General features: G+C 52.5%; 12 protein-coding genes and 1 non-coding gene across 13 annotated transcripts; 8 read left to right on the top strand and 5 right to left on the bottom strand.

The window, feature by feature from the left end:
* Positions 1–456: 456 nt before the first annotated feature.
* BKA58DRAFT_409079 (exo-1,3-beta-glucanase) lies at positions 457–1,964 on the top strand (the record flags this gene model as incomplete). The annotated part of the gene is made up of 4 exons (XM_046172123.1): positions 457–518; positions 642–722; positions 790–1,599; positions 1,652–1,964. 4 exons carry the CDS (start codon positions 457–459, stop codon positions 1,962–1,964), a joined length of 1,266 nt encoding a protein of 421 aa, XP_046029472.1.
* A 674-nt stretch (positions 1,965–2,638) lies between these two features.
* On the top strand, positions 2,639–4,493 carry BKA58DRAFT_332736 (major facilitator superfamily domain-containing protein). The gene is made up of 5 exons (XM_046168189.1): positions 2,639–2,916; positions 2,966–3,090; positions 3,159–3,524; positions 3,576–3,836; positions 3,887–4,493. Exons 1-5 carry the CDS (start codon positions 2,731–2,733, stop codon positions 4,413–4,415), a joined length of 1,467 nt encoding a protein of 488 aa, XP_046029471.1. The 5' UTR covers positions 2,639–2,730; the 3' UTR covers positions 4,416–4,493.
* Positions 4,494–5,325: 832 nt separating this feature from the next.
* Positions 5,326–6,530, bottom strand: BKA58DRAFT_99360 (uncharacterized protein). Its single transcript, XM_046176353.1, has 3 exons — positions 6,268–6,530; positions 5,727–6,205; positions 5,326–5,668 (listed from the first exon to the last, which is right to left on the bottom strand). Exons 1-3 carry the CDS (start codon positions 6,350–6,352, stop codon positions 5,423–5,425), a joined length of 810 nt encoding a protein of 269 aa, XP_046029470.1. The 5' UTR covers positions 6,353–6,530; the 3' UTR covers positions 5,326–5,422.
* Positions 6,531–8,101: 1,571 nt separating this feature from the next.
* BKA58DRAFT_377652 (transmembrane proteins 14C-domain-containing protein) lies at positions 8,102–9,283 on the bottom strand (the record flags this gene model as incomplete). Its single annotated transcript, XM_046169635.1, has 4 exons — positions 8,102–8,737; positions 8,827–8,919; positions 8,984–9,201; positions 9,264–9,283. 4 exons carry the CDS (start codon positions 9,278–9,280, stop codon positions 8,541–8,543), a joined length of 525 nt encoding a protein of 174 aa, XP_046029469.1. The 3' UTR covers positions 8,102–8,540.
* A 10-nt stretch (positions 9,284–9,293) lies between these two features.
* Positions 9,294–11,221, bottom strand: BKA58DRAFT_99247 (uncharacterized protein). The gene is made up of 2 exons (XM_046176352.1): positions 10,853–11,221; positions 9,294–10,799 (listed from the first exon to the last, which is right to left on the bottom strand). The coding sequence occupies exons 1-2, from the start codon at positions 11,103–11,105 to the stop codon at positions 9,445–9,447; spliced, it is 1,608 nt and encodes a 535-aa protein (XP_046029468.1). The 5' UTR covers positions 11,106–11,221; the 3' UTR covers positions 9,294–9,444.
* A 1,535-nt stretch (positions 11,222–12,756) lies between these two features.
* On the top strand, positions 12,757–13,589 carry BKA58DRAFT_398661 (uncharacterized protein; the record flags this gene model as incomplete). The annotated part of the gene is made up of 2 exons (XM_046171499.1): positions 12,757–13,024; positions 13,075–13,589. 2 exons carry the CDS (start codon positions 12,757–12,759, stop codon positions 13,587–13,589), a joined length of 783 nt encoding a protein of 260 aa, XP_046029467.1.
* Positions 13,590–14,130: 541 nt separating this feature from the next.
* On the top strand, positions 14,131–17,678 carry BKA58DRAFT_99237 (uncharacterized protein). Its single transcript, XM_046176349.1, has 2 exons — positions 14,131–14,568; positions 14,623–17,678. Exons 1-2 carry the CDS (start codon positions 14,274–14,276, stop codon positions 17,388–17,390), a joined length of 3,063 nt encoding a protein of 1,020 aa, XP_046029466.1. The 5' UTR covers positions 14,131–14,273; the 3' UTR covers positions 17,391–17,678.
* A 1-nt stretch (position 17,679) lies between these two features.
* Positions 17,680–19,137, top strand: BKA58DRAFT_99238 (uncharacterized protein). The gene has a single exon (XM_046176350.1). The coding sequence runs from the start codon at positions 18,081–18,083 to the stop codon at positions 18,687–18,689; it is 609 nt and encodes a 202-aa protein (XP_046029465.1). The 5' UTR covers positions 17,680–18,080; the 3' UTR covers positions 18,690–19,137.
* On the top strand, positions 18,768–19,313 carry BKA58DRAFT_436329 (uncharacterized protein; the record flags this gene model as incomplete). The annotated part of the gene is made up of 1 exon (XM_046173404.1): positions 18,768–19,313. The coding sequence occupies one exon, from the start codon at positions 18,768–18,770 to the stop codon at positions 19,311–19,313; it is 546 nt and encodes a 181-aa protein (XP_046029464.1).
* On the top strand, positions 19,138–21,412 carry BKA58DRAFT_99239 (heterokaryon incompatibility protein-domain-containing protein). Its single transcript, XM_046176351.1, has one exon. It carries the CDS (start codon positions 19,585–19,587, stop codon positions 21,253–21,255), a length of 1,671 nt encoding a protein of 556 aa, XP_046029463.1. The 5' UTR covers positions 19,138–19,584; the 3' UTR covers positions 21,256–21,412.
* A 476-nt stretch (positions 21,413–21,888) lies between these two features.
* BKA58DRAFT_452773 (uncharacterized protein) lies at positions 21,889–22,662 on the top strand (the record flags this gene model as incomplete). The annotated part of the gene is made up of 2 exons (XM_046174434.1): positions 21,889–22,158; positions 22,216–22,662. Exons 1-2 carry the CDS (start codon positions 22,036–22,038, stop codon positions 22,660–22,662), a joined length of 570 nt encoding a protein of 189 aa, XP_046029462.1. The 5' UTR covers positions 21,889–22,035.
* Positions 22,663–23,323: 661 nt separating this feature from the next.
* On the bottom strand, positions 23,324–24,596 carry BKA58DRAFT_354895 (glycoside hydrolase family 61 protein-like protein). The gene is made up of 5 exons (XM_046168626.1): positions 24,437–24,596; positions 23,911–24,371; positions 23,715–23,828; positions 23,618–23,667; positions 23,324–23,558 (listed from the first exon to the last, which is right to left on the bottom strand). Exons 1-5 carry the CDS (start codon positions 24,535–24,537, stop codon positions 23,520–23,522), a joined length of 765 nt encoding a protein of 254 aa, XP_046029461.1. The 5' UTR covers positions 24,538–24,596; the 3' UTR covers positions 23,324–23,519.
* BKA58DRAFT_t19 lies at positions 23,336–23,427 on the bottom strand. Its single transcript has one exon. It is a non-coding gene; the product is annotated as a tRNA-Asn (tRNA).
* Positions 24,597–24,894: the final 298 nt, after the last annotated feature.

Genomic DNA, 24,894 nt, shown 5'->3' with positions numbered 1-24,894 from the left:
TCGTGTGAACGCGTCACATGCGCCTCGGCGTGCTGAGCAAACCCACCTCCTGACCGTGTCGTCATCCATGTAGCTCTCTATCCCGATCCGGATCTCCGTGGGAAGACGTTCACTACAATCCCCCAGATTACCTTTTTAGTTAGATCGAAGGGTCGAACACCAATCATAACCCAGGACACCCGTGGGCTTGCCAACTTAGATGCCCAGTTCGGACTAGAGGACATCCGTCACATGGCCATAACATAGCAGTCACGACTCCATCCAGTTTGCTGCCTCCAAGGAAACCGCGCAAACTCCACCTTGGCCGCATCCACAGTGTCTGCTCGGCAACTTGTTAAATGCAGTGACTTGGTACCCATCTACAGACATACCATCACATCTTATTTGGATTGAGTGTCACCACATCTTCAGCGTCTGTACTTCTACCCTTGATTTTCAACACTACTACTCGACAACATGATTGTCGGTCGTGCACTTGCTGCGTTATCCCTATGCGCCGCCGCCGTTGCAGCTCCAACGTAAGTCACGCGCACGATGCAGAAGAAAGCGTCTTTCCTTCTCCGGCGAAAAGCAGCCGCTTCCAACTTCGACACTCCTTCCATCACAATACACGTCTGACGCAACCGCTGACCCATCCACAGAGAGAAGCGCGGGGTTGCCTTCAACTGGGGCTCTGAGAAGATTCGTGGTGTTAACATCGGTGGATGGTTGGTCTTGGAACCGTACGTATTCCCGAGCATCCTCGCCACCAATCACCAACCAGTTGCGTTGCTGATCATCTCTACGCAGTTGGATTACCCCTTCTATCTTTGATGGTGCGAACCAAGGCCGTCCGCAGAGGGACATCGTTGATGAGTACACATTGGGCGAGAAGCTTGGTAGAGATGCGGCGGGCAGCATCCTCCGCAAGCACTGGGACTCGTTCGTATCATGGCACGACTTCAACAAGATCAAGCAGTCAGGCTTCAATGTCGTTCGTATTCCCATCGGGTTCTGGGCATATGACACTTTTGGTACACCTTATGTCAGCGGTGCGAGTGTCTACATCGACGCTGCCATCGACTGGTCACGGAGTCTAGGGCTGAAGGTCATTATTGACCTCCATGGTGCACCGGGTTCTCAAAATGGATTCGACAACTCCGGCCAACGAATGGACTACCCTGGATGGCAACGCGGCGACACTGTAAAGCAGACTGTCCAAGTTCTCCGGACAATCTCGCAAAAGTATGCACGGACAGAGTACCAGGACGTCGTCGTCGGTATTCAACTACTCAACGAGCCCGCGTTGTACACTGGCATCAGCGAAGACGTGACCAGGCAATTCTATCGCGATGGATACGGTCAGGTTCGTGAGGTTTCCGACACCCCAGTGATCATTCACGACGGATTCAAGCCTCCGAACACGTGGAATGGTTTCCTCACTCCTTCGGATGCGAACGCGGTAAACGTCGCGGTTGACCACCACGAATATCAAGTGTTTGACAGCAATCTCCTCCGCATGTCACCTATGGACCACGCCCGCTACGCTTGCAGCAACTCGGAGACTATCAACGGTGCGGACAAATGGACTTTTGTTGGCGAGTGGACATCGGCTATGACGTGAGCAGTCCGCATTTTTACAGATAATTAGACGTCTACTAACGCCTACTAGGGATTGCGCGAAATACCTCAACGGCTTCGACCGTGGCGCCCGCTACGATGGAACCCTCCCAGGCAGCTCCAGGATTGGATCTTGCGATTGGCAAAACGACCTATCACGGTGGTCAGCCTCCTACAAGGACGACAGCCGACGTTACATTGAAGCCCAGATCGCCGCCTTCGAGAGCAAGACTCAGGGCTGGTTCTGGTGGAACTTCAAGACGGAGGGTGCGGCTGAATGGGACGCATTCCGACTCATCGACGCTGGCGTCTTTCCGGCTATCAGGAATGGGCAGGTGGAGTATAAGTTCGGCCGTATTTGTTAGGAGCGGAATGTGACGGTGACTTATCAACCTCCGGGTAATTGGACAAACCCCTAGAGTCCTGGATAGACAGGGCCATATACACGAGTAAGGTAACGCACATTGGTCAGTTGGTTGATAGGCTATATGCCAGAATACTACATTTGCGCATACATAGCGCGCATTCAGAGCTCAGGTATTTTGCAACGTGAGAAAAGCAAGTCGCGCGAACCACCGGGACATGCGATCGCGTGATGTCCGCCAACCGTTGCACCGCTTCCGACCGGTATGACCTTGCAGCTGGAGAACTTACCGCCAGCCGCCAACGGAACACCTTATGCGACAGCGCACAACAACGCCGCCAATAGTTCGCTGTCTCTCCACAAAAAGCACGTTGTCGGCTCCAGTTCTTCCCCAGATTCCCAGCCAAAGGGCACCGCTTGCAAACCTAGAACCAGGAAACCCACACAGAATCTGCTGATCGGCGTCAAAAATGCGACCGAGAAGTCTTGGATAGTGTGCATTTCGCGTGTATATTACGATAAGATCTGCAGGCCAAGCTTAGTGGCTGAACAAGCGGAGCGCGCATGTTTGCTATATTGTAGCACGGTGCGGGGAAAAGTCTTGGTGAGATCCTGTGCCAATACCACGCCAAGCAGTAGATTGGAGCATGCGTGTGAACATACCATGCCGCCATTATGCATTCAAAAGCAAAGCACATGCCCTCTGAATGCCGGCACGTTCTACCTGTTGACCTTTTCGAGAAACAAGCTCGAAAGACCCAGCCAAAATGGATACAAAACGCCAACCCGTAGTCGAGCCGACGGACGAGAAGCCCACGATTGTGGCGCACTTGGAAGACAAGAGTGAGCTTGGTCCAGATAAGCATGCTGGTGTTGTGGACTACACCGGCGCAGAGGCGAAGACGGACCCGGAAGAGATTGCCCTCGTAAGGAAGATTGACTGGAGACTGATGGTACGTATTGCGGATACAGATGTAGGGAAGGCTGCTAATGTGATCGTAGCCAACACTATGCGTCATGTACTTCCTCAACTACGTTGATCGTAATGCCATCGCTCAAGCGCGCTTGAACAATCTCGAAGATGACTTGGGAATGTCTGGCGTCCAATTCAACACTTGTGTTAGCATGTCAGTATTATCTGAAACTCGCTCGAAGTCGATGAGCAATATTGATGAATAGGCTAACCTTGCTGCAGTCTTTTCGTGGGATATGTCCTGATGCAAATTCCGAGCAACATGCTCATAACACGCATTCGTCCCGGTATCTACATGAGCAGTTGGATGTTCGTCTGGGCCATTGTATCAGCTTGCACAGCGCTCGTTCAGAACTTCGGCGGACTGGTCGCATGTCGGTTCTTCCTGGGTATCACCGAGGCGCCCTTCTACCCCGGAGCCACTTATATGCTGTCGATCTTCTACACCAGGAAGGAGGTGGCAACACGCATCGCACTGCTCTACTGCGCGCAGATCCTGGCTACAGGCTTCAGCGGGTTGATCGCGGCCGGCGTCTTCCAACTGGATGGCGCCCGAGGTCTCTCTGGTTGGCGTTGGCTTTTTATTATGTAAGTCGAACATGTCCTACTCAATAAAGCTTCAAGCTAATCTGTCGAAAGCGAAGGAGCCGTGACCGCGTTGGTCGCCATCTGGGGTTTCTTCATGCTTCCCAACACCCCACTCACCACAAGCTGGCTCAACCCACGGGAGCGCGAGCTTGCTCATGCCCGTATGGAGCGCGACCGAGTTGGTGACTCTACTGAGCCCGTCAGCATGATGGAGGGACTGAGGCAGGCGTGCCGCGACAAGAGGACGTGGTTGTTCTGTCTCATGCAGAACTTCCATCTCAGCGCTTGCTCGTTCAACTCTTTCTTCCCAACGTAAGTACATTCGAATACTAACAGGAAAAGTCCGCTGACAATGGTGGTAGTGTCATCAAGACCCTCGGTTTTAACACAACGATTACTCTCCTATTGACATGCCCTCCCTTCCTGCTTGCCGGCGCGGCAGGTATCGCTACAGGCTGGAGCTCGGGACGCATGCACGAGCGCACATGGCATATCACTGGTGGACTGCTAGTCGCCATTGTTGGATTCGTCATCGCTGCCAGTACTATGAACACAGCGGGTCGATACGTTGCCTGCTTCATCTTCCCTATCGGCGCGTATTCCGTCAACTCTGTCATCATTGGATGGGCATCTTCGACCCTCAGTCAGACGAAAGAGAAGAAAGCTGTCGTCTTGGCGATGACGAACGTCGGAGGACAGATCGGATACATCTATGGTGCTTACCTCTGGCCAGATACCGACAAGCCTCGATACGGGATTGGATTCGGTGCATCTGCTGGCTTCGCGCTGCTATCAATTGCTTGTGCTTGGGCAATCCGCGTGATGCTCATCAAGGAGAACCAGAGGCTCAAGGCGTCGACAAATGAGCGTGTCAACTTGTACGGATACTAGACGGGGTGACTGAACTCAAAAAGAGGTCACAGAACGGAAGTTGGCTTGCATGTATTGGGATGATTTGGCATATCACGGATCATGTTATGGGCTAATAATTACAAATGTCTGTAATTCAACTACATACTCATTCTGCAACTCTCATTTTCACATGAACACGAACCACGTCATTCCTCCTTCGTTGTTGGCTAGCTTAAGCTCCAACAACTCAAATCGCGAGGTGACAAGAACGCTATCTTCACACCCTTTGATGGTGGCAGCATCGACTTCAAACCCGATGCTCGCTAATTTTGAGCTTCTATAGGTATCAGGATCGGCGTCCTGATACTAAGAGTATGCTCGAAACAATCCCAAGAGCAAATCCTGGAACCGTCGCTATGTCCTCGGATGCAACGATACAAATCCGTTACTCCTCACAAATGCTCTTGGCCGTGGTCGGAGCCCTTCTTGGGGGCCTCCTTGGAGTCCTCGTCAGACGAGTCGTCCGTAGTTCCTGAGACCGAGCCGTCGTCCCAGTCCATCAAATCTCCATCCCCCAGACCAAGAGCCTGCATCTTCTGGTCCTACTGCTCGTGTCGTCTTGTCATGTGTGCGAGCTGGGACTTCAGCGAAGTCGCCTCACGGACCGAACCGTCCAATGCGCGCTGCATTTTCTCCATTGCGAGTCGATTTGACTCCTCGCGACGGCTCTCGGCATCTTTGACAGACCGAATTTCTTCTACGAGCTCACGATTTGTCTTAAGGGGCCGCTTGGTCGCCGCCTCTTTCTTCGTAACCACCAACCGCAGGTTCTCCAACTCTTCACTCTGCTGATCGTTTGTGCGTCCGCGCTCCCATGCCAGCGCCTCAGCCTGCTGAGTTGCTATCTTCTGTGGGTTAAGCGCTCTCGTGAGCCCGTCCGCTGCAGCCTGCAACCTCTTGAGCTGCTGCACTCGCACCTCATCCCTCCTCGCCGCAGCAGCCTTCTCCACCTCATCGTCACGGTCGTCAGCCTTTCGCTTCGTGCCCTACCCCGCCGGTGCCTGGATTATCTCTTGAAGCGGGACAATCCTCCCAAAGTATGGGTCGACCTTCGCAAACTCCGCACACTGCTCAGGCGTGGGACGAAACTGCACGTCGTCAGGGAGCCAGCCGTTGTGCTCCATATGCCACTTCATGCTGGCCCAGGTTTGGGAGCACATTTCGCCGATGTGGGCCATCGAGCTGCCGCAGCAATCGCACCTTCCCATGCAGTCCTTGAAGTCGGGATGGTCCTACAAAAATGCGAAGTCAGTGTATGTCACACATGTATTCTGTACGGCCGCAACTTACCTTGAGCTTGACCGCCCCACACCGCATGCACTTGGGGTACCTCTTCCTGACGCCGTACCCCTCCAAGGTAGCCTGGTCACTGAACGCTCCCCAGGGTTGGAAGAACCTCTTTATATCCAAGGCTATCGTTGCCTTCTTGCTGAGCTCGTTAGCAGGACCGGTTCGCTCACCATCTCCTCCGCTCGATCCATGCCCGTGGCCATGTCCATGTTCATGCGCCCCTCGGAATCCCCCTCCTGGATGTCCACCACGTGGCGCCACTGGTGGTGCTCCCGAACCGTACTGCTGTCCCGCCTGACGCATGCTGGCTGGCCCCGTAGGTGCGTTCGCGATGTTAGGAGCCCCGCATCCTATCCCAGCTCCGCCTATATCGCCTCGTCCGCCTCGTCCGCCACGTGCGCGTCCGCGAGGATTTTGAGCAAGAGTCATAGTCGTATGTTGCAGTATCCACGGGGTTGGACGATGCGTTACTTTTGTACCTATATGTGGTTTGTATTCTTCAACTCAATCCTTGTCAACGGCGGAGAAAATGGGCTTTTACCTCTCTCTAGGGTGTGGTTCGTGGAATTCACGCATGTCTTGTCGCATAGATAAGCACAATCGTGCAGATTGTGGCTGTCATGCATGCAGCCATCACGCTGTATGCAGGTCTCTCAGCCTCGACACACTTTCAGCCTTGCATGCTTACCATGAAAGATATAGCGGCCCTTAAACCTCTGGTATTCTGTTGGAAGCCCTGTAAAACCAACAGCCTCGCAACTGACGCTTAGCGACCAAACTCTCTTTGTGTACAAACCGAAAACATGACTCCCAAGGTCCCGACAAAGAGTTTGTCCAGCAGGATGCGCGGCTACAGAGCGATGTTGATAGCCCTGAAGTAATAGTCTAGCAGCTACATCTAGTTCAAACTGACAATGCCATCAGAGAAAGAGTCGTGGTAGTCGCCAAGAAGATATACGCCAAGATCAGAGATCGTCCAGCTATGGAAACCCGGCCGGGCCTGAAGTTTGCCGACTACTGGATGCTAGCCATTCGCATAGCTTCCATTGGAATTATAATTACCGGAGTCTCACTCGGAGCGCTGCGCACATACATCTCCATAGGCCTGAGCCGTGTGTTCGGTGAAGAAGTGGATGCGGATCTCAAGCTAGCCTTTCTTGGTTTCTTTAACAAAAGCCTCGATGTCCTCTTGGTGAGCTCCTTGGAATACATGGCTTCGTTTCTTATCACAATCTGGATGGCACAGACTACAGTAGTGGGTGATAGACGTGGCGTGAAGCACAGCGACTTTGGTTTGAAAGAGGAGTTGACGAAGCCGTGGATGACTGTTAGCAGCTTTGCCAAGAGGTGGCGAAGGTCGAGCTTTAGTTGGAGAAGCGTCGCGCGCTGTTTGCTTTGTCTCTGCGTGTCTGTCTCGGTTATGTTGCAAGGCTTGGCCGTGAACACTGTGGCTATACCGAAGAAGCGTTGGTATCCTAACTACCAGAACGGTTGGGAAACGACAGCACATGACCGGAAGACAATGAGGATAGAGCATCCTAAAGTATCACTGCTCGGTGTCGGCCAGTCCAACATTGGAGGAGAAGGCTACCCTCCATGGGACTGGGCGCTCGGCATGTCCGCTTCTCTCGCGTTCACCGGCTTAACGCATGTTGTGTCCACGGTAAAGGAAACGCAAAAAGGCTGGAGACATGTGTATAACTACCGGCTGGACGGAGATCCATGGAAGCGCTGGACTGCACTGAATACCGATTTTGGCCTATCAAACGGGTCAGTCGAGACGGCCTCCGCAGATGATGGGCAAGTAACCAGTGTCTACAACTGGCTCAAGGAGGCGAACCATCAACCAACGTCTTCATCCATCGGTTGGACCGGTAATTTGACTCTCATACTACCGGTGTTGAACACTGTCTGCACGCCAGTGGAGTCCTTGGCCGCGGGGGCGTCGATTATTGTCCGCCCGCCAGCTAGAAACGAATCGTCTGAAGCGATGATCATAACCGACTTTGGACCCGTCCCAGCCCTAGGCTTTGCTGGCGCCATTTGTTCCAGCTTGTTCCGACAGGGATCATACGCGGTCAATGTGTGGATCGTGGACAGGGAAAGCCCCGATATTAGCTTCAATCATTACGGTGCTGAATTGAACCAGAGAATCGTTTACGACCGCGCAAATGCAAGCGACTTTGATGTTGCCAATGGAGTAGGGATGCAGGCACGGGACGTCATGTCGAGGCTTGAGCTATTGGTTTCGTCGACGAGATTGCTGCCGCAATTCCTATTGATGAGTCGCAATCTTCAGGCAATTGATCCACATGTGGACTCTGACGCCATTGGCCTGTCGATCGTTATGGGGATCCTATTGCAGAACATCCTCAGCACGAGCAACAAGTACTGGTCTTCTCTTCCGTCGTCTCTGCCTTCTCGATCAGAAGACAGGATTGTATCCTATCCCATTCAGTGGCAACTGTACGGATCCAGTCCGCGTCTGGGCTGGGAGTGGATAGCCATTGCTGTCCTCGCAACTGTGCTGTTATCGTCTTGCTTTGGCATTTATCAAAACCTACGGTACTGGATGGCCCCGGGTCCGTGGGTACAGCTTGATGGTATGATGATGATTGCACAGCGAAGCCCGAAGCTTGAAGGCATCGGAGACGAAGAAACGGCGCGGAAAAGGGTATACTCGGTAGAAGATGAAGGGAGTGGGGATTTGGTACTCAAGAGTAGAGCAGGGTAGGGAATAACCCACCCTTAGTAGTTGTACAGGGCATCATGGCCGTTTATGACATTGCTCTTTTCAAAGAGCCTGAACGCTTCTTAAACACCATACCTGAACTCGCGCACCTTCTTCTGGTAGTAGTAAGTCGCGAGCGCACCAGTCACACCCAGCGCAATCGGCACAGGCGCGCGTCCACCGGTCTTCATGATGCGCGGTATCGCAGAGCCCATTAACATGATGCTGTTGCCAAGCGCAAGCTCAGTGCCGTAGTCCTGGTTCTGCTTGATACGGTAGCCTTTAGTCACAGGTTAGCTGAAGCCACCACAGGCAGCTGGAATCCTTCAATGCAGCCAGGAACAAGTGAAAACAAGTTAAAGAACTCACCAGCAAGAGCATACGAAGCACCCAATCCAAGTCCAGCGACAAGGCTTGGTGTTGATCTTGTTCGGAGATAGCCCGCAGTTCCTCCGACAGCCACTGCACATCATTTCTCAGTCAGCTCTAATGCCTACAGACACGCAGATGCTGTCGGGGCACTTACACAAGCCTGCCAATGTGAAAGAAGGGTGCTCGGCCATTGTTTCTTCACGTTGGTTTGATGAAAAGCGATGCTTGTGCGGGATGGTGTGCTGATGTGGTGCCACGAGATGGAACGATTGGGAATCTGCGCGGGACCAGCACGGACATGCCAAGCCACCATGACACCATCTCAGGAAATGGGGCGAGCAGATGATGATGCAACGAACAGTGAGACAAAGGTAAATTAAGTTCATTACTCTATGTGATGGGTATCTGGTGCGCGATCTAATAATTAAAACAGGCGACTCAAATACAGCATGAGCCGCGGCCCGATGAATGAAAACCCAGCAACTATTCCATACCAAAACGCCCCAAAACAAGATCTTTCTCCATGAGACCCATGTCTCAATGATCGTCAGTTTGTTGCGCAACAAGATTTCCTTGTTGTCGTCACTGGTCCTGCCGTAACAACTTGGAACGTCTTCAGGTCACGATAGAATGGCTCACGCTGTACCTCGTGCTCGGCGGCGCAAAAGCCGAATAGCCAGGCGGCATCTCTTCCCGCGTACCAACACTCGCGCTGCGAACCGTCTCTGGGCTTGGAGGTGCGACACTGCGTGGTGCAAAGACATCAGAGGCTGCTCTGAATGCCGTCTCCTCGACGCTCCTCGCCCTAGCATTCTCAATGCCAGTATCACTGCCTTCGGCGCAGATCTGGATCGGGACCTTGAGATGTATACTGGAGCTTCCGTGGGTGGAGAACTGCATTGCGAGGGTGTATGTTCGTGAGATAAGGCAGGAATGAAAGGTCGGTATGAAGTTTTGTGTCATGGGAAGGGTGATTGGCACCAATATCTGAGCTGTGTAGAAGGCACCTTGCTTGTAATCCTTGGAGGCAGGTAGTATGCCAATCGCAAAGGCCTTCTCCGCTTCGCTCAGAGTTGAGCAATCGCTAATACCAGAGTCGCGTCGAACCAGACTTTCTGGACTAGGGTTTTGTGCCGCATCGTGCTTTTCCCACTGGGCGGAGGCAATGCAAAGATTGGACAGCGGCACGTACTCGGAGTATAGGCCTTGCGATAAATCGAACCCGAGCGTTGCCCGCGTCGGCAGATTCTGCCTAGGAGCTGAGGCGTAGTAGGTCACGACCTTCAACTTTGTTCCCAATGAACCGAGTTTTGGTGGTGCGCTGGTCTCCTCTGTGGGATCAAAGCGGAGAACTAACTTGGCCATGGTAGTAATCAACCTTCCCTCGGTTGATCTTGCGCCCGGAATGATAAGAGGTGGCGGTTGAACGGTCTTTGCAGACAATGTCCCGAGCTTTCCCTTGAACAAACCCTTCTTGACTGTCTTCTCCTGTCGCGATCGGTACTCGTCGTTGTGATCAATGTTCAGTGGGGGCTGCTCTTGAAAGGCGGGCTTCACACGCACTTTCTTTAGCTTGTCAGCGAGCACCGAGATGCCTTCTGATCCGCGAATGTGCGCGATTTTGACTTGGATTCCGTAGGTAATCTTTGACATCTCCGGTGCAAGGTCATCAAGCAGTGTACTGCCAAAACCAGCAAGATCGGGATCGCCAATGCTGGGTGGTAGTGTGAGATGTACGTCGCGTATGTGGTCCGAGACTACTGTATGCGAGCAGGCTTTTGGTAGTAGTTGCGAAGGGATGGTAAATGTGAAGGGAAACTTGTAGGGTCTTCCAGCTTCAAAGATTCTTGGGGAGGGGAAGTTTGATTGGTCTATTGGCTGTCTAAGAGTCAAAAACCGGTGCTTTGCCTCTGTTCGTCCTGTCATAGTTGGTGTAGTCGTCATCCTGTCCACATATACCTGGCTTGTACCTGTGTTGTGTCAGATACGATGATTGCTAAGTTCGTGTATGATCTAAGCTTACCAGTGAATGCGATGTCGATATCCTCAAAACGAGTGTCGTGAGGTGCAGTGACGGTGACTGTGCCTTCGATGGTATCCATGGAAGAATAGCTTGTGATGAACTTGTGGCAGTAGCCATTGCTGTCGTTGAGATCGATCGCGATGGTAGGCTGGCCATGATGCGAGATATTGCGGACCTTGTAGCCGATTTGATTGCCCAGTGCCTGCATCCTGTCTGGTGGCGCAAACACTGATGCGTTCGATGAAGAAGACATGTCGATGCTGTCGCGTGCCTTAAGGTCAGCTTGCTAGTCGCAATAGCCAAGGCAAGGTCGCACAAGAAAGCGGGGAACAATCCTGCCCAGATAAGACGTCTCGAATGCGGAGAAGCTGAGAGCTGGGCAGCTGGGGTAGTGCGGATAGGCAGAGATCAGACTAGCAGGTGGCGAGTGAAGATAAGACGTCTGCTCCAGGACTGCACTGCAAACAAGTGGGCCTTAAGGTTGTCTTATACATGGCACTCAGGCACGCCCTGGGTTGAGTCATTTGCAAGCGGCACAAAACTAGGGCTGGTAGGTGACGAGAAGGTTGCAGGCTGCAGATGGATGATGCGCTGAGCGATGGGCTTGCTTTGCCGTCGGATACGCGGGGGAGTCATCCTGCATCCATCACAAACCACGCCCTTTACTCCAATAGCGTTGTGCGCTAAGCCCATACAGGTGCCTGTCTCTACATTTCCGCAAAGCTGAGTACTGGACGACATCAGGACGTCTCCACAAGTCAAACGGTCTCGAATGTGCTTTTCTCAGGTTCTGTGATCTTGCCCGTCGCGATCGTGCTAGCTTGCGGCGCACCCACCAACCATAGCGGTACTCTGGCGGTCAGTTATGTGCCTCAAGCCAGCCTTACAGGATCTCATGCCACAAAAGTTGAACAAGCGCGACACGTTCCTGACTACTCGCGCTCAGAGTACACGGCAGGTGGATACCTTTTGTCATAGGCTTCATTGCAAATTTTCAACGTTATGCCGTTAAGTGGTAGAGTCAATAAACGTCGCGTTTCAACCTCGTCCAACGATCGGGGCTCTCCGAAGTTGCGTTTGTTAGCAAATTTTCCCTTTCTTGCAGCTAAGAAGACTTCTAGAAAAGGGGCGGCACCTGGTGGACCATCATACCCCTGTGGCAGTATATTACATGGTTGACTGTTGGCGGCTTAATTAGGTATGCATATCGGCGTCGCGAACGTGTGAAACTTGCATGTAAGGCGCACGCGCACGCGCACGCGTTGGAGAAGGGCGTGCCGGTGATTAATCAGCGACCTTGTCTTGCTCCTGGCCACTCAGGACGGGCCGATGGCGGTAGCGGCTTACTTTGCTGTGAGATGCACGGCATAGCAGCTGAACTCCGATGGCATGCTATTCCGAAGCATGCAAGTTTTCCGTCGTATCGCATTCCTGGCGGAAACGTATCCTCTGTCCGTTGGAAAAGCAGAGAGAGTGACTGTTGATGGCGTTGCCTAAGCTACTGCAGGTTCTCCGGTGATAGGAATAAATGATGACCAGGAAAGCTTACTAACAGTTTGGTGGGTAAGCAATAGCATAAGTGCATGCGGTTTCGGAGCTCTGGTGATAGCTGGGTGATGCACTGTTGTCGATGGTGTTGCGGGATGATCCAGCCCTGGAGGGCCCGGGCTGGGATGGCGGAGGAACCTTCCGCGAACGTCATCTCGTCGTCGCGAGCTCCACGCTCAGGTATGCGCAGCTTCTACCAGTGCGACATTCTATTATGCGGCTAGCAGATACACCTCATACAAGGAAAAAGCTGAACAAGTCTGGAGCCTACATTGACGTTAGGTCACCTACTTTGCATGTTTTCATGTTGATGTAGGCTGCAGACCTGTTCAGACCAAAGGCACTGCGGTATCGGTATGGCCGAGATTCCTACTCCACCAGCGTCACAGCACGCGTCGCCCCTCCCACAAGCACGCAAACACCCGCTGAAGCCCGGCGGCCCAAGGGAATCTGATCTGATACGCTACCTCGATCATGGCGTCAACAGCATCCAGAAGCGAGTGGACAACCGTATGACGAATCGAAAGCTTGAGCCTGCGCCGGGCGAGGAAGGATACAAGGCGTTCTGGGAGGTCGCAAGAGACCTCGATGGCCTGGTAGATGTTGTCTGGGTCTCTGGATCACGTATGCCCTTCCTCCCTCGCTCCATGGTCGAATGTAGCTAACGTGCATAGCAAACCTCCAGATTCCCTATCTGCGCAACCTTGCCGCTCTCACCGCCGACTTCCTCCCGCTGTTCAGTTCCTCAACGCGTTCCGCTCAGGCTACTTTCCGCCTGCTCTCGAAACTCGACTACGCCTTCTCCTCCCTACTTACTGGGCACGATACTGCGACCGGAGAGTTCTTACCTGGGTTTGAGAATGGTCGTACAGTCACCACAACAGACAAAGTTCGCTTGAAGGGCATTGTAGACCGGACCAGGCTCACGGTCGCCCGTGTAATGAGCGGAGACAGCGTGATCGGTGACGAGGATGATGTAGGTGAGGCCATGGACACGGATACGGAAGGAGAGGCAGAGGCAGGTGGACGTCAAGGCACTGTGACCTTTGAAGGCTTCGAGGACAATGACGACGATGAGGAAGATGACGACTGGGAAGAGCGCGGGGTTGCGAGTGTGTACGAAAAGACAATAGGCGAGTTAGGCGATGTCCTAGGCGGTCCACCGATTGGCATCATCACCGACGACTAGGGCACCTCGTACAAGGAAAAAGCTGAACAGGTCTGGAGCCTACATTGACGTCAGGTCACCTACTTTGCATGTTTTCACCTTGATGTAGGCTCCACGGTGTTCGCATTTTTGCTTGAACGAGGTGGGGGTATTAACGGCACTGAGCAGCAAAGAAGCGGCAGAGGCTTCGTCGAGCTCTGATGCACAGCATCACCTGACGTCAGATGTGAGGCCTTTCGAGGCGGAAGTCTGCAATCTAGGCATTCTGTTTAGGTATCTCTTCGTGCAGATAGCATTCATTGCTATTAGCACGATTACCTTCAGCCTTCTTTCCCTCTTTCTCACTTGTGTTTATCGCATGTATATTCTCATTGCAAAATCCGCCATCATGATACCTGGGTACATTCAAGATCGCCATACGTCAGATAGGGTGTGCATAGACGCAAGCCCGGTCACCGCGGCGAGGGCGCGTGGAAAGAGCAGCGGAGGGTACCTGCCGTAAACGGAAGCCCACGATATACGTCACGCGAGTTCAGCAGCGCTCGGTCACCGCAACGAGTACTCCATACCCCACCATGCTCGACACGCTCTAGACGGCCTTACCGCACCTAACCGACTCGAATTTGCTCCATCGCCAGGCATTGCGGCATTGTCTCTTGCGATGGCTATGTCGTAAAACGTGTATATCCTTCACCCCCTGCAAATATGCCTACCTACTTCGCGCGCGGCGTCTCGGTGCGCCTGGGCGCAATTCCGCTCGGTGATACGACTACAGCAAAGATCATACTAAGAAAGGGAGATGCAGCCAAGCAGCAGTCTGCACTAGCTGAAAAGAGGCTGTTGAAGAGCAAACTGTTGAAGGAAGAGCAGGTGCCTTTCCCAGGTGATGAGGCTGCCTTCCAGCTCAACTGGCTCGCACAGGCGCCTTTCATGCAAACACGGGTCGGGAGCGACATATACGAAGGGGAACTTTCTAGAGACGCGCAGGAAGCGACGAAGGGTGCGTACCTTCCGCCAAATACTAACAGCATCACGGCTAACAGCAGCTTCTCAGATGTCTCGCAGCGCACACTGAAAGCACTCACACTCCACGTCAACCTCTCCGAGCAGACCTACGTCTCCGGCCTCTACGACCAGAGAACATCGCTCAAGATCGAGGTCTTCTTCAATGGAACACTCGCCGCATGTCTGTCCATGCCCAACTACGACGGCAGATCTGGCTCGAAAGACCATCACCAGGTTTTCGCGGGCACCAGAGTCGACTTTCTCGCTGAGCGGCCATGGGTCGTCCTACCACGTGGAGTAGCCGCAGACGGCAGTACTGAGAAGAACAACACACCACCCCCGATAGAGCAGCGATGGCAACACATTGGCCAGGCGCTCCAAGCTGAAGTACGCGAACGGGGTACCGATAAACAAGGCAACATCCCCCCTACTGCCGAGTTCCTCCGCGCGCTTGCCGCAACGCAAATGCCGGAGGAAGCACACAGTATGCAGAAGCCAGGTGGAAAGACTTTCGGAGTCATTGACGTGGTCATCACATCTGGAGAGGGTAGGAAGCTCACCAGCGGCGTGGGCTATCTGAAGGCACCGAAGCGCATGATCGACGAAAGCTACCCGTTTGTCCTAGGAACCGATGGCAGTACCATGCATCTACGTGTCGATGCGTCCAGCAAGAGCGAGAGCGACGCGGTGCCTCCAGGTGCCATCGAGCCAAGCTCAGAGGTCATCGACGTGGATGCAGAAGGAGACAGCGATCCAGAGTATGGATTTCATACAAAGAGACGGGCTCTCCGGTCCGGTGTGCAGATGAAGCGGGATGTGTCACCTATTCTGCCATCAGCTCTGACCATAGAGCCTTGGACAGCGTCGAACCCACCACTCACTGGTGTCAGATCGAGCGTTCCAGTACTTATTGCACCAAACACTACATATCCAAGACTTGCGTCTTCACCAGTCCGGAGAAGTGCAGACACTCCCAACATATCGCGTGCATCGGAGACTGGACGAGCGCATGCGCAGGACACGGTACACACTCCAGAAGCGGAGCCCACGTCGCGTGTAGGGTTCAATCCGAAGATGTTGTATCCAGATTCGACCTTGAACCAGCAGACGATTCAGATGTATCCATCGCCATATATCATTTTATTCTCTGATCCAACCTTAGGAGGAGTCGCTCCCAGTGATCTCATGCGTCAGTGGGCGGGCGACAACGCCGGTCTGACGTCTAGTCCACTTGATCGCTTTCCCGCGGCTTTCCAGGGCACAGGCTACCAGTACTCGTCATCTTTTCCTACACGTGTACCAAGACTCAGACACGCAGCCCCGAGGTCCAGTCTGCAAGCGAATTCTTCGCCCGGAGAAGTACGCGATGGCTCACTCGATACCCAATATACGCGTCCAAACTACACCATATCCGGTAAGGGTCCTCCCTTCTATGGAGCTCCCGAGAGCTACAAGCCAGAAATGTTATCGCAAGCCGCAACCCTCCATGAACATCGGGAATCTGGACTACCGCACCTGTCATTTCCGGCTTTTGACCGCAGACTGTCCATGCCACTACCACCAGCAGCTTTGTACTCAGTACCTACAAAGCCAAAACGAAGTGTCTCTCTGAAGAAAGCACCACCTCCGAAACAGCCGGTGAAGACAAATTCCAACTTCGTGATCAGACGCTTGGTAGTCTACGGGCAAGATAGATCAATTATAGTGGACCATAGGTGGGAGCCTGCACTGCGTTTAGTCGTGGCTTCCAACAGCCCAGTCAAGAATCCGACTACACAGAACACAGTCCCAGGAGATGGTGGACAGATAAGATCTGTCGAGTCAAAGAAGGCAAATACCGACTCTCGCAGTTCAAGAAAAAGAACGGTCCGGATGGGAACGCCGCCACCTACATCACCATTAGAGCACGCGAAGACTGACCTGCCCCTCGCTTTCGACGACCAACACCAACACGAGACCAGCACTTTCCTACCGAATGCTGTCATTGACCAACCCACCTCTATTGTCAAGAACTCTACTCCAACGGTCGAACGACATATGGCAGAGGTCAAACTGCATGGCGACCAGCTGAGTACTGATTCGGGCAGCCAGAGTATACATGCAACCGAACAAAGACTCTCGCGTCGTAAAACTTCTAGCAACAACATTCTTGCTGTGCAGGGCCCAAAGGCAAATCCATTCTGGTTCGAGGATCCAGAAGAAATTCTTCGTGAAGCATCTGCGCGACTACGTCGATCTCGCCCCTCCGCCAAACCAAGAAACACGCCTGATGCAGCACCGTCGCCCAAGGTCGCGGAACAGGTCGTCCAGAACTCTAAAATCTGGGACACTGCTACATCTTCCCCTCTGTCCAGCCTACATACGACTCCTGAGCCCGATATGGAGCCCATTTCATACACCCGGTCACCTCAAGCACCTATAAGATTGTCTCCTGCTCCTATTCCGCAAGCAGATGGCTCACCGGAACGCAAAACCTTGCGCGAATCACGTCGCGGCAACGAAACTCAATCTCCAGTGAAGCTCACTTCAACCCTCACGACACCCCAACTCGTGCGCCACAAACCCTCTACACCTCAATCCTCTGCTACGAAGAAACGCAAAAGTCTCCACCGCACCTTACCCAAGGAGCCTCGCAGTCCCACGCGCCTAAAGACAAACAGCAACCCATCGCTCAACAGGGATTGTGTCATTGCGTACGCGGAGAGCAAGGACAAGAAAAACAAACAGGGCGTTCTAAGGCAGGTGAAGAGTGAAAGGCAGGGAGTGTTCAGCGAAAACGATGTCGTCTTTGCAGCCAGATTCTTCGTGGAGGAGTAAGCAGATGTTACATGGCCTGCGGATGAAGAAGTGGAAGCACGCATGAGACGTGCGGAAGATGTATGTAAAATCTGTACGCTCATGATGTGCGAGCCTCAGTGTTTCTGAATACACGCGAAACGCGAGCTCCGTGCAGTTTACATCATGTAATGAAGGTTTGTTCATCCCAATCATAGAGAATTCAATGCGTAGGAAACAACGATGAATAAATCATCTGCACCATGAGCTTTGTTCCGTCCTTGGAAAGTGGCAGGTTCTGAGATCGCGTCATAGCGTCATCGTGTCATCGTTGTCGCGTAGTCACGTGTCAGGCATCCTCAGTCTAGCATGGGCACGGTCCCAGGGCGCGGATTGTTCCACACGCGTGCAAGCACGACCATGACCACAATGAACATATGGCGGCCTCCGACAAATTTGGCATTTATACATACAAGCTATCGCAACCTGACGGCTCTATTCATACGCTCCAGCACGACAGGTGGAGACACCAAGTATAACGTCTGCGCGCGCTCCAGTAGGCATGCCTGGAATGGATCATCATACTAGAACAAACCATGGCTCACCCTCTGAGTCAACAGCGCCTGGCTAACAACTAACGACCGTATCGCATCTGCTGAAGAATACAGCATAGACTTTGCAGATACTCTGACAGGAATCTAGTCCTCTTATTCTCTTCGCAGAGCTACCACAATGTCGCGAACACGGCACGAACACGCGAGCGATAACCTTCGAGATGTCTCCCAAACCAGCCCAGCGCACGCAGCGAGCGAGACAATACACACCTCAGAGTCTTCACATACCTTAGTAGTCCCTGATCCCACGGATCTTCGCATCATCGGCCGCGGCACGTGCGGCACCATTTACACGTCGACAAGTCCCTCCACAGTCGCATACAAGATTGGTCGGGATCGAGACGCCCTGTGGAATGATATATGGCTCACAGCCCGCGTCCATCGGGCGTTGTCGGGCCCTGACGTGGACGCGTGGGGAGAATCCAAGCTCCAGGTGCCGGCCATCAAGGGCTGGGTAGCAGATGAAGCCAAAGAGTGCTTCTGGGCAGACTACGCCCGCTTTTTCCCGGATTCTCACGCCAGAGAGACGACGCCGTTCGTCTTTGCTCTTTCCCTTATCCCCACGATAGGTCCGGAGACTGGACAGGCTCTGCTATGGCGTTACGATCCCACCACCTCAAGAGGTGCGGTACTTGCGAATCCAGAGAACGATTTCTGTCTCATACGACCATATCTTGCACTGGCAACTCGCAAGGACGAGCCTTCGTGCAGATCAGACAACCTGTAGAACTTTCCTTTTACAAGGGAGGACTTCAGGTCGTTCCCACTCGACAGCTCCTGGTGGTTCAAGCACATGGTGGAGGAAATGGCCACTGGACTAGCCATCATATACTGGCATGCCAATGTGGACGGAATGGATATCGAGTTTGTACTCGGTGGGAGAGCTACTTGGGATGAGACACAAACCGATGTCGCCGACGATGTCGACACCTCCGGACCTTTCTTTTCCTCCCTACTGCAGCATAGAATTACACTCGCGACCCAGGCTCTAAATCCAGGCTCGATTAGCCACAGCTACCGCGGTATGCGTCTCTACGTCCTCGATTTCGACAAAGCCTCGCTTGTTTCGTTTGATCAGCCCGAAGCTGCGATAGAGCGACTAGTCACAGCGGTGACCTGTAACGATCCATACTTTCCCGATCCGAATGCTACAACGGGTGAAGACTTGAAGCTATGGCAGGATTTCCGCTTTGCATATTTGCGGGCTGCCAAGAATGTTTCGCGAGATCTTGTAAAGAAGCACGGGAAGCAAGCTAGGAGATGGCCAGCACGGTTCATGGATCAATGGGAGAGGAAGGCAGGACAACTGTTGGAGGGGAGGCATGGCGAGTTCATTGAGTTTGGTGAATGAGCTTGCTTAATGCCTGTCAATCTCCTAATGAGTGAGCGCGGAGAGAATGATGATATTGACGTACCTGCCATAGGAACACGCCAGAACGGTTATTTGCTCCCCTTTGACGATGAGTACTTCGACGCTTAGCAATCATCTGCTCGCAGCATGTTTTAGGGTTAGCGAGGGGTAAAGGCCCCCAATATTAGCTCTCGGCTCGAACTATCTAATCGATCCCTGCTCTTCGCAACTTCGTACCGTATCCCTGCGTTACGATCTCAGAAACTACTCGATGCCACCAGACGCTACAGCCATTGACGCCTCCCCCATTTCAACAGGGACCTTGGACACTGGCTTCATGCGATACCCACCTCTTTCACGAGACGGTGACAGCTTCCGACTTTTGCGCGTGCTGCCTAGCTTGATGAGCAATTCTCCATTGCAATGCGAAGTATACGCAGCTTGCATTTCCCGCGAGGAAGGTCAATATGTCGCTGGCTCGTACGTTTGGGGTCCTCCGGAGCCGACGAAGTCCATCCTACTGGACGGGACGCCTTTTTCAGTACGCGAAAACCTCTCTCATTTCCTTAGAGCCTTCCGCAGTCGATACCGATCTCAGGTTATATGGCTGGATGCCATATGCATTAACCAAGATGATGTTCAAGAACGGAGCCACCAGGTTCAAGGGATGAAGCGCATATACTCTGGCGCCAAGTGCGTCTACTGTTGGCTCGGCCCTAACCTTCCATTGCCTCACACAAACGCCTTTGATCTACACCATATGAAAGATATCGTCCACTGGCGTAGCAGAGGTGCACGCCAACATATACGAAGGAGAGAGCAAGCTGAATACATAGTACAAGCGGAGTACTGGGAAAGACTATGGATCGTGCAAGAATTTCTCTTAGCAAAGCATATTGTAGTGTTCGCGGGAAGCCATAGACTCTCTTATCGCATGTTTGAAAGCATCGTACTCTCCTGGCCCTTTCATAGCACGCCGGAGTCGCTGAATGAGACCAAAACGTTCAGTCTCATACGTCTACGCAGGGAAACCGCTCGACGATCTTTTGAATCATTATTTGCGGAATTTGGCATGTTGCCATGTTCAGTCTCTCTGGATGGCGTGTTTGCTTTACTCGGCCTTGTTGGGAGCCGGGAAAAGGATCTCGAGCTTTGCAATTTGATCGATTACAGCCTTAGCGTATGGCAACTTCTGCAGTGCATACTGGACAGCGAAGTATTGTGGGAGCCATTCAAGTTTACCGAATGCTACAATCGTCACTTGATCAAGGGACAAACGGACAAGTACATGCGTAATTCCATTAACATGGAACTGGATCGGCATCTGGATTGGCGGCCTCGCGGTTCGGATCAACATAGGTATACGAATGTCAACCAGGCATCCTCACATCCGGCTGTACAAGCATTTCGGACCTGTGTTTCCTCGAAAGACAGCAGTATGGATGTATACAGCAGTATAATCTATACGCACAACTGGACGACAGTAGCAAACCAATGTTGCAGTCTACTCCGCCTTTCAACAGAGTCTTGGGAATTGCTACACGATGCTGCGTTTGCCACATACGTTCTTGTCGAAACTTGCGACTCGCAATGCACCGACGTATGCGCCTCTCATGCCATCATCGGCTTCGCTGGCGTACTACGCTCCGGCGGACACGAGCACCAGAACACAAAGCCAATGGTGCCGACAGAGCTACGACCATCGACGGACGATGCTTCCAGCGGTATGCTCAAGCTTAAACGAGACGCACAGCAACGAATAGAAGAATTGTTGCGTGTCGGAAACGAAAAGGCACGGGCAACTCAGTACAAACCCGACCATTACAGACTGGAAATGAATCTCGAATTCATGGTGCAGCTTTCTATCTTTATGGTTCATGTGGAAGAAGGTGACTGGTGGGCATTGTTTCAAGATCCGGCTGAGCTTGGAGAGGCGCTTTAAGGGATAGATGACAATGACGACGTCGTGAAGGAGATGTGAGGGGAGGTCGTGTGTAGTGTCATACAATCAGATAGCTTTAACTTGGGTTGAAGAGAGTATAGGGTCTTGCCTGCTACATAGACTTTAGCTATTTATCTATTCCAAGCGTCTACGTCGTTCTTACTTTTGTCTCTTGTCTCATACATGCGGTAAAAGGTATAACACTCGAGTGCGAATGCCAAGGCTCTAATTAAGAGCTCGAAACGACCGTCCTCAAATATGTTCAACCCAGTCCTCCAGTACGCCTCCATGTGGGTGCCTGGCCGGTAGAGTAAGACGATATATGCATAGCTAGGAGCTGCGCTGGTCAACGACCCAGTCGAATTTTCGCAACATGCTCTTCTCTGGGCCGATCAGAAGTCCAGTGACGGCCAGCAGCGGCCGATGACTAAGACTGTGAGTGCGAATGTACTCAGGGGGCGCTCAGGAGAGACGCATACAGTCAAGCTCATAGAGAGAGATTACTAGTATTTGTATAATGTCGGCAATACTCGGAGCGAGTGAGCGAGCCTGAGCCGAGTAAATTGATAGGCGGCAACGGCAACAATAACAACGTAAATAGCGCCCATTAGCCGAGTAGTAAAGGCGTACAACTCTTGCAACTGTCACTAGTGATCTCTCGTCCTGTCGACGAAAGCTGCAACCGCACTAAGCTACACGACTTTCCCGACTCTATCTACTTCATTGAGCTACCCATAAACCTTTGAATTCTAGCAAATATCGAATGCAATCGCCACAGAGATGCCCAACTACGCGCGACAGAGTTCCTTGGACCTGGACGAGATATTCGGCCACTATATCAAGAACGACAGCAACGCCGCCATGATGAGAAACATTCGTACCAAAGAGAGAATGAGCAGCGCTGTAGGTAACCGGTTGGAGGGACTCAGACTGGGAACACACTGACCTCTTCAAACACAGCATCACTGCGAGGATAAGGAGTGTGGTGGTTGCCCATCCATGAGATGTGTCAGCGCGCTGCACTTCTCTTGGTGTCTCGCACCCGTCATAGATGAGGATAAGAAGTCAGACACATACGACGAGGTCGTGATCTGTGGGCAGCGCTTTCAGTGTATCTCCCCCAAAGGATGCGCCGTACATCCATACCTAGCGGGCTTCAACCTCGACATCAAGAACGCGCGCAACAACTACCCAAATATCGAGGTCGAATGGAAGGTTATCTTCGAGTCATTCAAGGCTGAGCACGATGCAGCCGTGGCGGACAAGACGGTGGAGCAGAGGTTGTTGAAGAAGCAGGAAAAGATGACCGATCATCAAAAGAAGCGCTACCAAAAGCTGCAAGACCAAGCCGCATTCCAGAAAAGTCACGAGAAGGAGCTTGGTGTCGACCAAGAGGATACTGCCTAGGAAGTAGGACACTCTCCACCGTGTCCACCTACCACGACCCCCGCCCGACCCCGCCGAAAAGATACCAAAAAAGCCAAGAGACAGAGAGCACGCAGAGACCGTGCTAATGCAAGGGCTGACGATTACATGACCGAGGAAGACGATGTGTCAAGTGAGACAAGGGGTCTAGAGGTGAGTCTGGCGTAAGAGGAGGCAAGACCAAAGGATCAACTTGACTAAAATTCCCAAGGCCTATAGAAGGAAAGTGACATCATAGCACGATGTTTGGACGAGCATAGATTTGGTGGAAGGTATGAAGTGTGCGTTGGAACAGTGCTGGAGCTTTTGTACTCAGGCGGCAAGAGACTTCGAATTAGCAATTTGGAATGTACAATATCGCGACCACATCGCAAATCGCGTTTTTCCGCGTCGTGACTGCGTGAGGTACTGCTTTCGACGCGTTGTGTACATATGGACGCGTATTGTGATAGTAAGGAAGCGCAGGAAGGAGCGTGACGGTAACGCTAGCTGATGACGTTTGTCGGTTATGTAAGCCCACAGCGATGTGGATCCTCGGTAGCTGTCACTCCACGCCGTTACCCACAACCCTAACATAAAAAAAACGCATTCCTTTGTCAACCCATGCCAGCCTACCGCCTCCTCTGTACCGGCGGCTCAAAAACAAAATCATTCACTCCTCCGGGAAGGCTCGAACTTCCAACCTCCTGATGACTGCTACTGCAAGCTGTAACAGTCAGACGCGCTAGCCAATTGCGCCACAGAGGATAACTGAATTGTGATGTGCAAATCCTCGATTGACTGGACCGTCATTCCAGGGCGTGCTCAATCCATCATGCCTTCTACATGTCGACCCACAGCTACCCAGTCCATACAGGTGGGCCCGGGATGTTGTATATCTGGGTAACGTCGTCAGCACAAGGCATTTGAAGCATCCCCGTGTCTCTATCGAACGTACCGTCTTTGCCGAGACCTCAGGACTGTAAATGTCGATATTGATCTCAGGTTCTACCAACGATCAGCCGCATGCTCTCTTTTGCCATTAGAATACGTACGGTCCATACTCCACACCCCTGGAATCTTGACCATATACTCCTCGCTGGGAATTGAGCCTTCCTCTTTATCGTTCGTGACTTCCAAATGCGCGCATTCAGGGTAAAATTGTGGTTCTGAGCACCCCAAACCGTTAGCGCGTTGCACCTTCCGTCATCCTCGAAGAGCTGTAGCTGGAGGAAGGAACCATGAACATACTATTCGCTGAATGCAAGCTGATGATCTCATGTCTTACCAAGTACCTTCCCGCTTTCAGCCCTATTGGCACTGTCTCACTCCACAAACTTGGACTCCCATCCCACATACTGAACGTCTTCTGGAACCACTCTCCAGTTTCGATGCTACCTTCCGACAAGCCCTTCTCGCCAATTTTGAACCAATCTGCAGTCTCGCTAGAAAAGGTCGCGCAGTCATTCTCGGCGTTGTTGCAGTATGCCATCCAGGCTATCATGGGGCCGACGGTATGCACCCAGTATGCATAGACGGCGGTTATGTTTTCGCCCGCGCGAATAGGTATGTAGGCGCGGGCGGGTGTACCGGGGGTGTTGCATGAAAGAGATGTATTGGTGGTCTCAAAGATGGGGTTGTTGGAGGTCCATTTTCTTTGTGGCATCCATGCGGCAGCATCCTGGATGGCCTGGTCGCCATAGGGATCATAGCTGCGAAGAGCGTCAACTGGATCGACTTGTTCACCTTCCAGAAGAACTCGGCATCTTTTACTTACCCAGGATACCATGTATTTCCGACAGTGTAGTTCAGAGCTCCGCCGTGAGCGGAAGCATACCGGGCGAAGAGTACGGCGGTGAATGCGAGAAGAGGCCACATCGTGAATGTCCTTACCCTGAGCGGAATATGATTACAGGTAACTATACGAGCGAGCAAATCTGTTCTGAGGAAAATATTCTGTCTTGTCGTCTGCTCAAAGTTGCTCAAAGAAAGCAGGACGACCGCCGCGAAGCTCCCCACATGACACCAATGTCCGCCTCATATAACGTACCAGACATTCAGCGCAGCCACCCTTCTATCCGCAGGTTTGAGTAAGCAGCACTCGCTCATTCTCCTGTCTCTATATTGCGCTACTTTCTAAGCCTCGCGAGGCTTGTCTAAACGCTGCGCCTGACGTCAAGCTTCGTTCGGCACTTAGAACAGCTGGATTAGACTCTGAGAATGGGCCGACCAGTA

Source organism: Alternaria rosae (genome assembly GCF_020736505.1).
Source record: "Alternaria rosae strain MPI-PUGE-AT-0040 chromosome Unknown BKA58scaffold_2, whole genome shotgun sequence".
Lineage (NCBI taxonomy): Eukaryota > Fungi > Ascomycota > Dothideomycetes > Pleosporales > Pleosporaceae > Alternaria > Alternaria rosae.
Note: the sequence above shows the minus strand (reverse complement) of the source record. Positions and strands in the feature narration are given on the sequence as shown.

Bases quoted from the DNA above. Each gene is read 5' to 3' on its own strand.
- BKA58DRAFT_332736 (XM_046168189.1), top strand. From the start codon at position 2,731: ATGGATACAAAACGCCAACCCGTAGTCGAGCCGACGGACGAGAAGCCC. The intron at 2,917-2,965 runs GTACGTATTGCG...ATGTGATCGTAG, and splicing joins AGATTGACTGGAGACTGATG to CCAACACTATGCGTCATGTA. The intron at 3,091-3,158 runs GTCAGTATTATC...ACCTTGCTGCAG, and splicing joins TTCAACACTTGTGTTAGCAT to TCTTTTCGTGGGATATGTCC.
- BKA58DRAFT_99360 (XM_046176353.1), bottom strand. From the start codon at position 6,352: ATGCATGACAGCCACAATCTGCACGATTGTGCTTATCTATGCGACAAG. The intron at 6,206-6,267 runs GTAAAAGCCCAT...AACCACATATAG, and splicing joins GAACCACACCCTAGAGAGAG to GTACAAAAGTAACGCATCGT. The intron at 5,669-5,726 runs GTAAGTTGCGGC...GCATTTTTGTAG, and splicing joins GTGGGGCGGTCAAGCTCAAG to GACCATCCCGACTTCAAGGA.
- BKA58DRAFT_99247 (XM_046176352.1), bottom strand. From the start codon at position 11,105: ATGTCTTCTTCATCGAACGCATCAGTGTTTGCGCCACCAGACAGGATG. The intron at 10,800-10,852 runs GTAAGCTTAGAT...GACACAACACAG, and splicing joins TATCGACATCGCATTCACTG to GTACAAGCCAGGTATATGTG.
- BKA58DRAFT_99237 (XM_046176349.1), top strand. From the start codon at position 14,274: ATGCCTACCTACTTCGCGCGCGGCGTCTCGGTGCGCCTGGGCGCAATT. The intron at 14,569-14,622 runs GTGCGTACCTTC...GCAGCTTCTCAG, and splicing joins CGCGCAGGAAGCGACGAAGG to ATGTCTCGCAGCGCACACTG.
- BKA58DRAFT_99238 (XM_046176350.1), top strand. From the start codon at position 18,081: ATGTCGCGAACACGGCACGAACACGCGAGCGATAACCTTCGAGATGTC.
- BKA58DRAFT_99239 (XM_046176351.1), top strand. From the start codon at position 19,585: ATGCCACCAGACGCTACAGCCATTGACGCCTCCCCCATTTCAACAGGG.
- BKA58DRAFT_354895 (XM_046168626.1), bottom strand. From the start codon at position 24,537: ATGTGGCCTCTTCTCGCATTCACCGCCGTACTCTTCGCCCGGTATGCT. The intron at 24,372-24,436 runs GTAAGTAAAAGA...CGCTCTTCGCAG, and splicing joins GGAAATACATGGTATCCTGG to CTATGATCCCTATGGCGACC. The intron at 23,559-23,617 runs GTACGTTCGATA...GACGTTACCCAG, and splicing joins CTGAGGTCTCGGCAAAGACG to ATATACAACATCCCGGGCCC.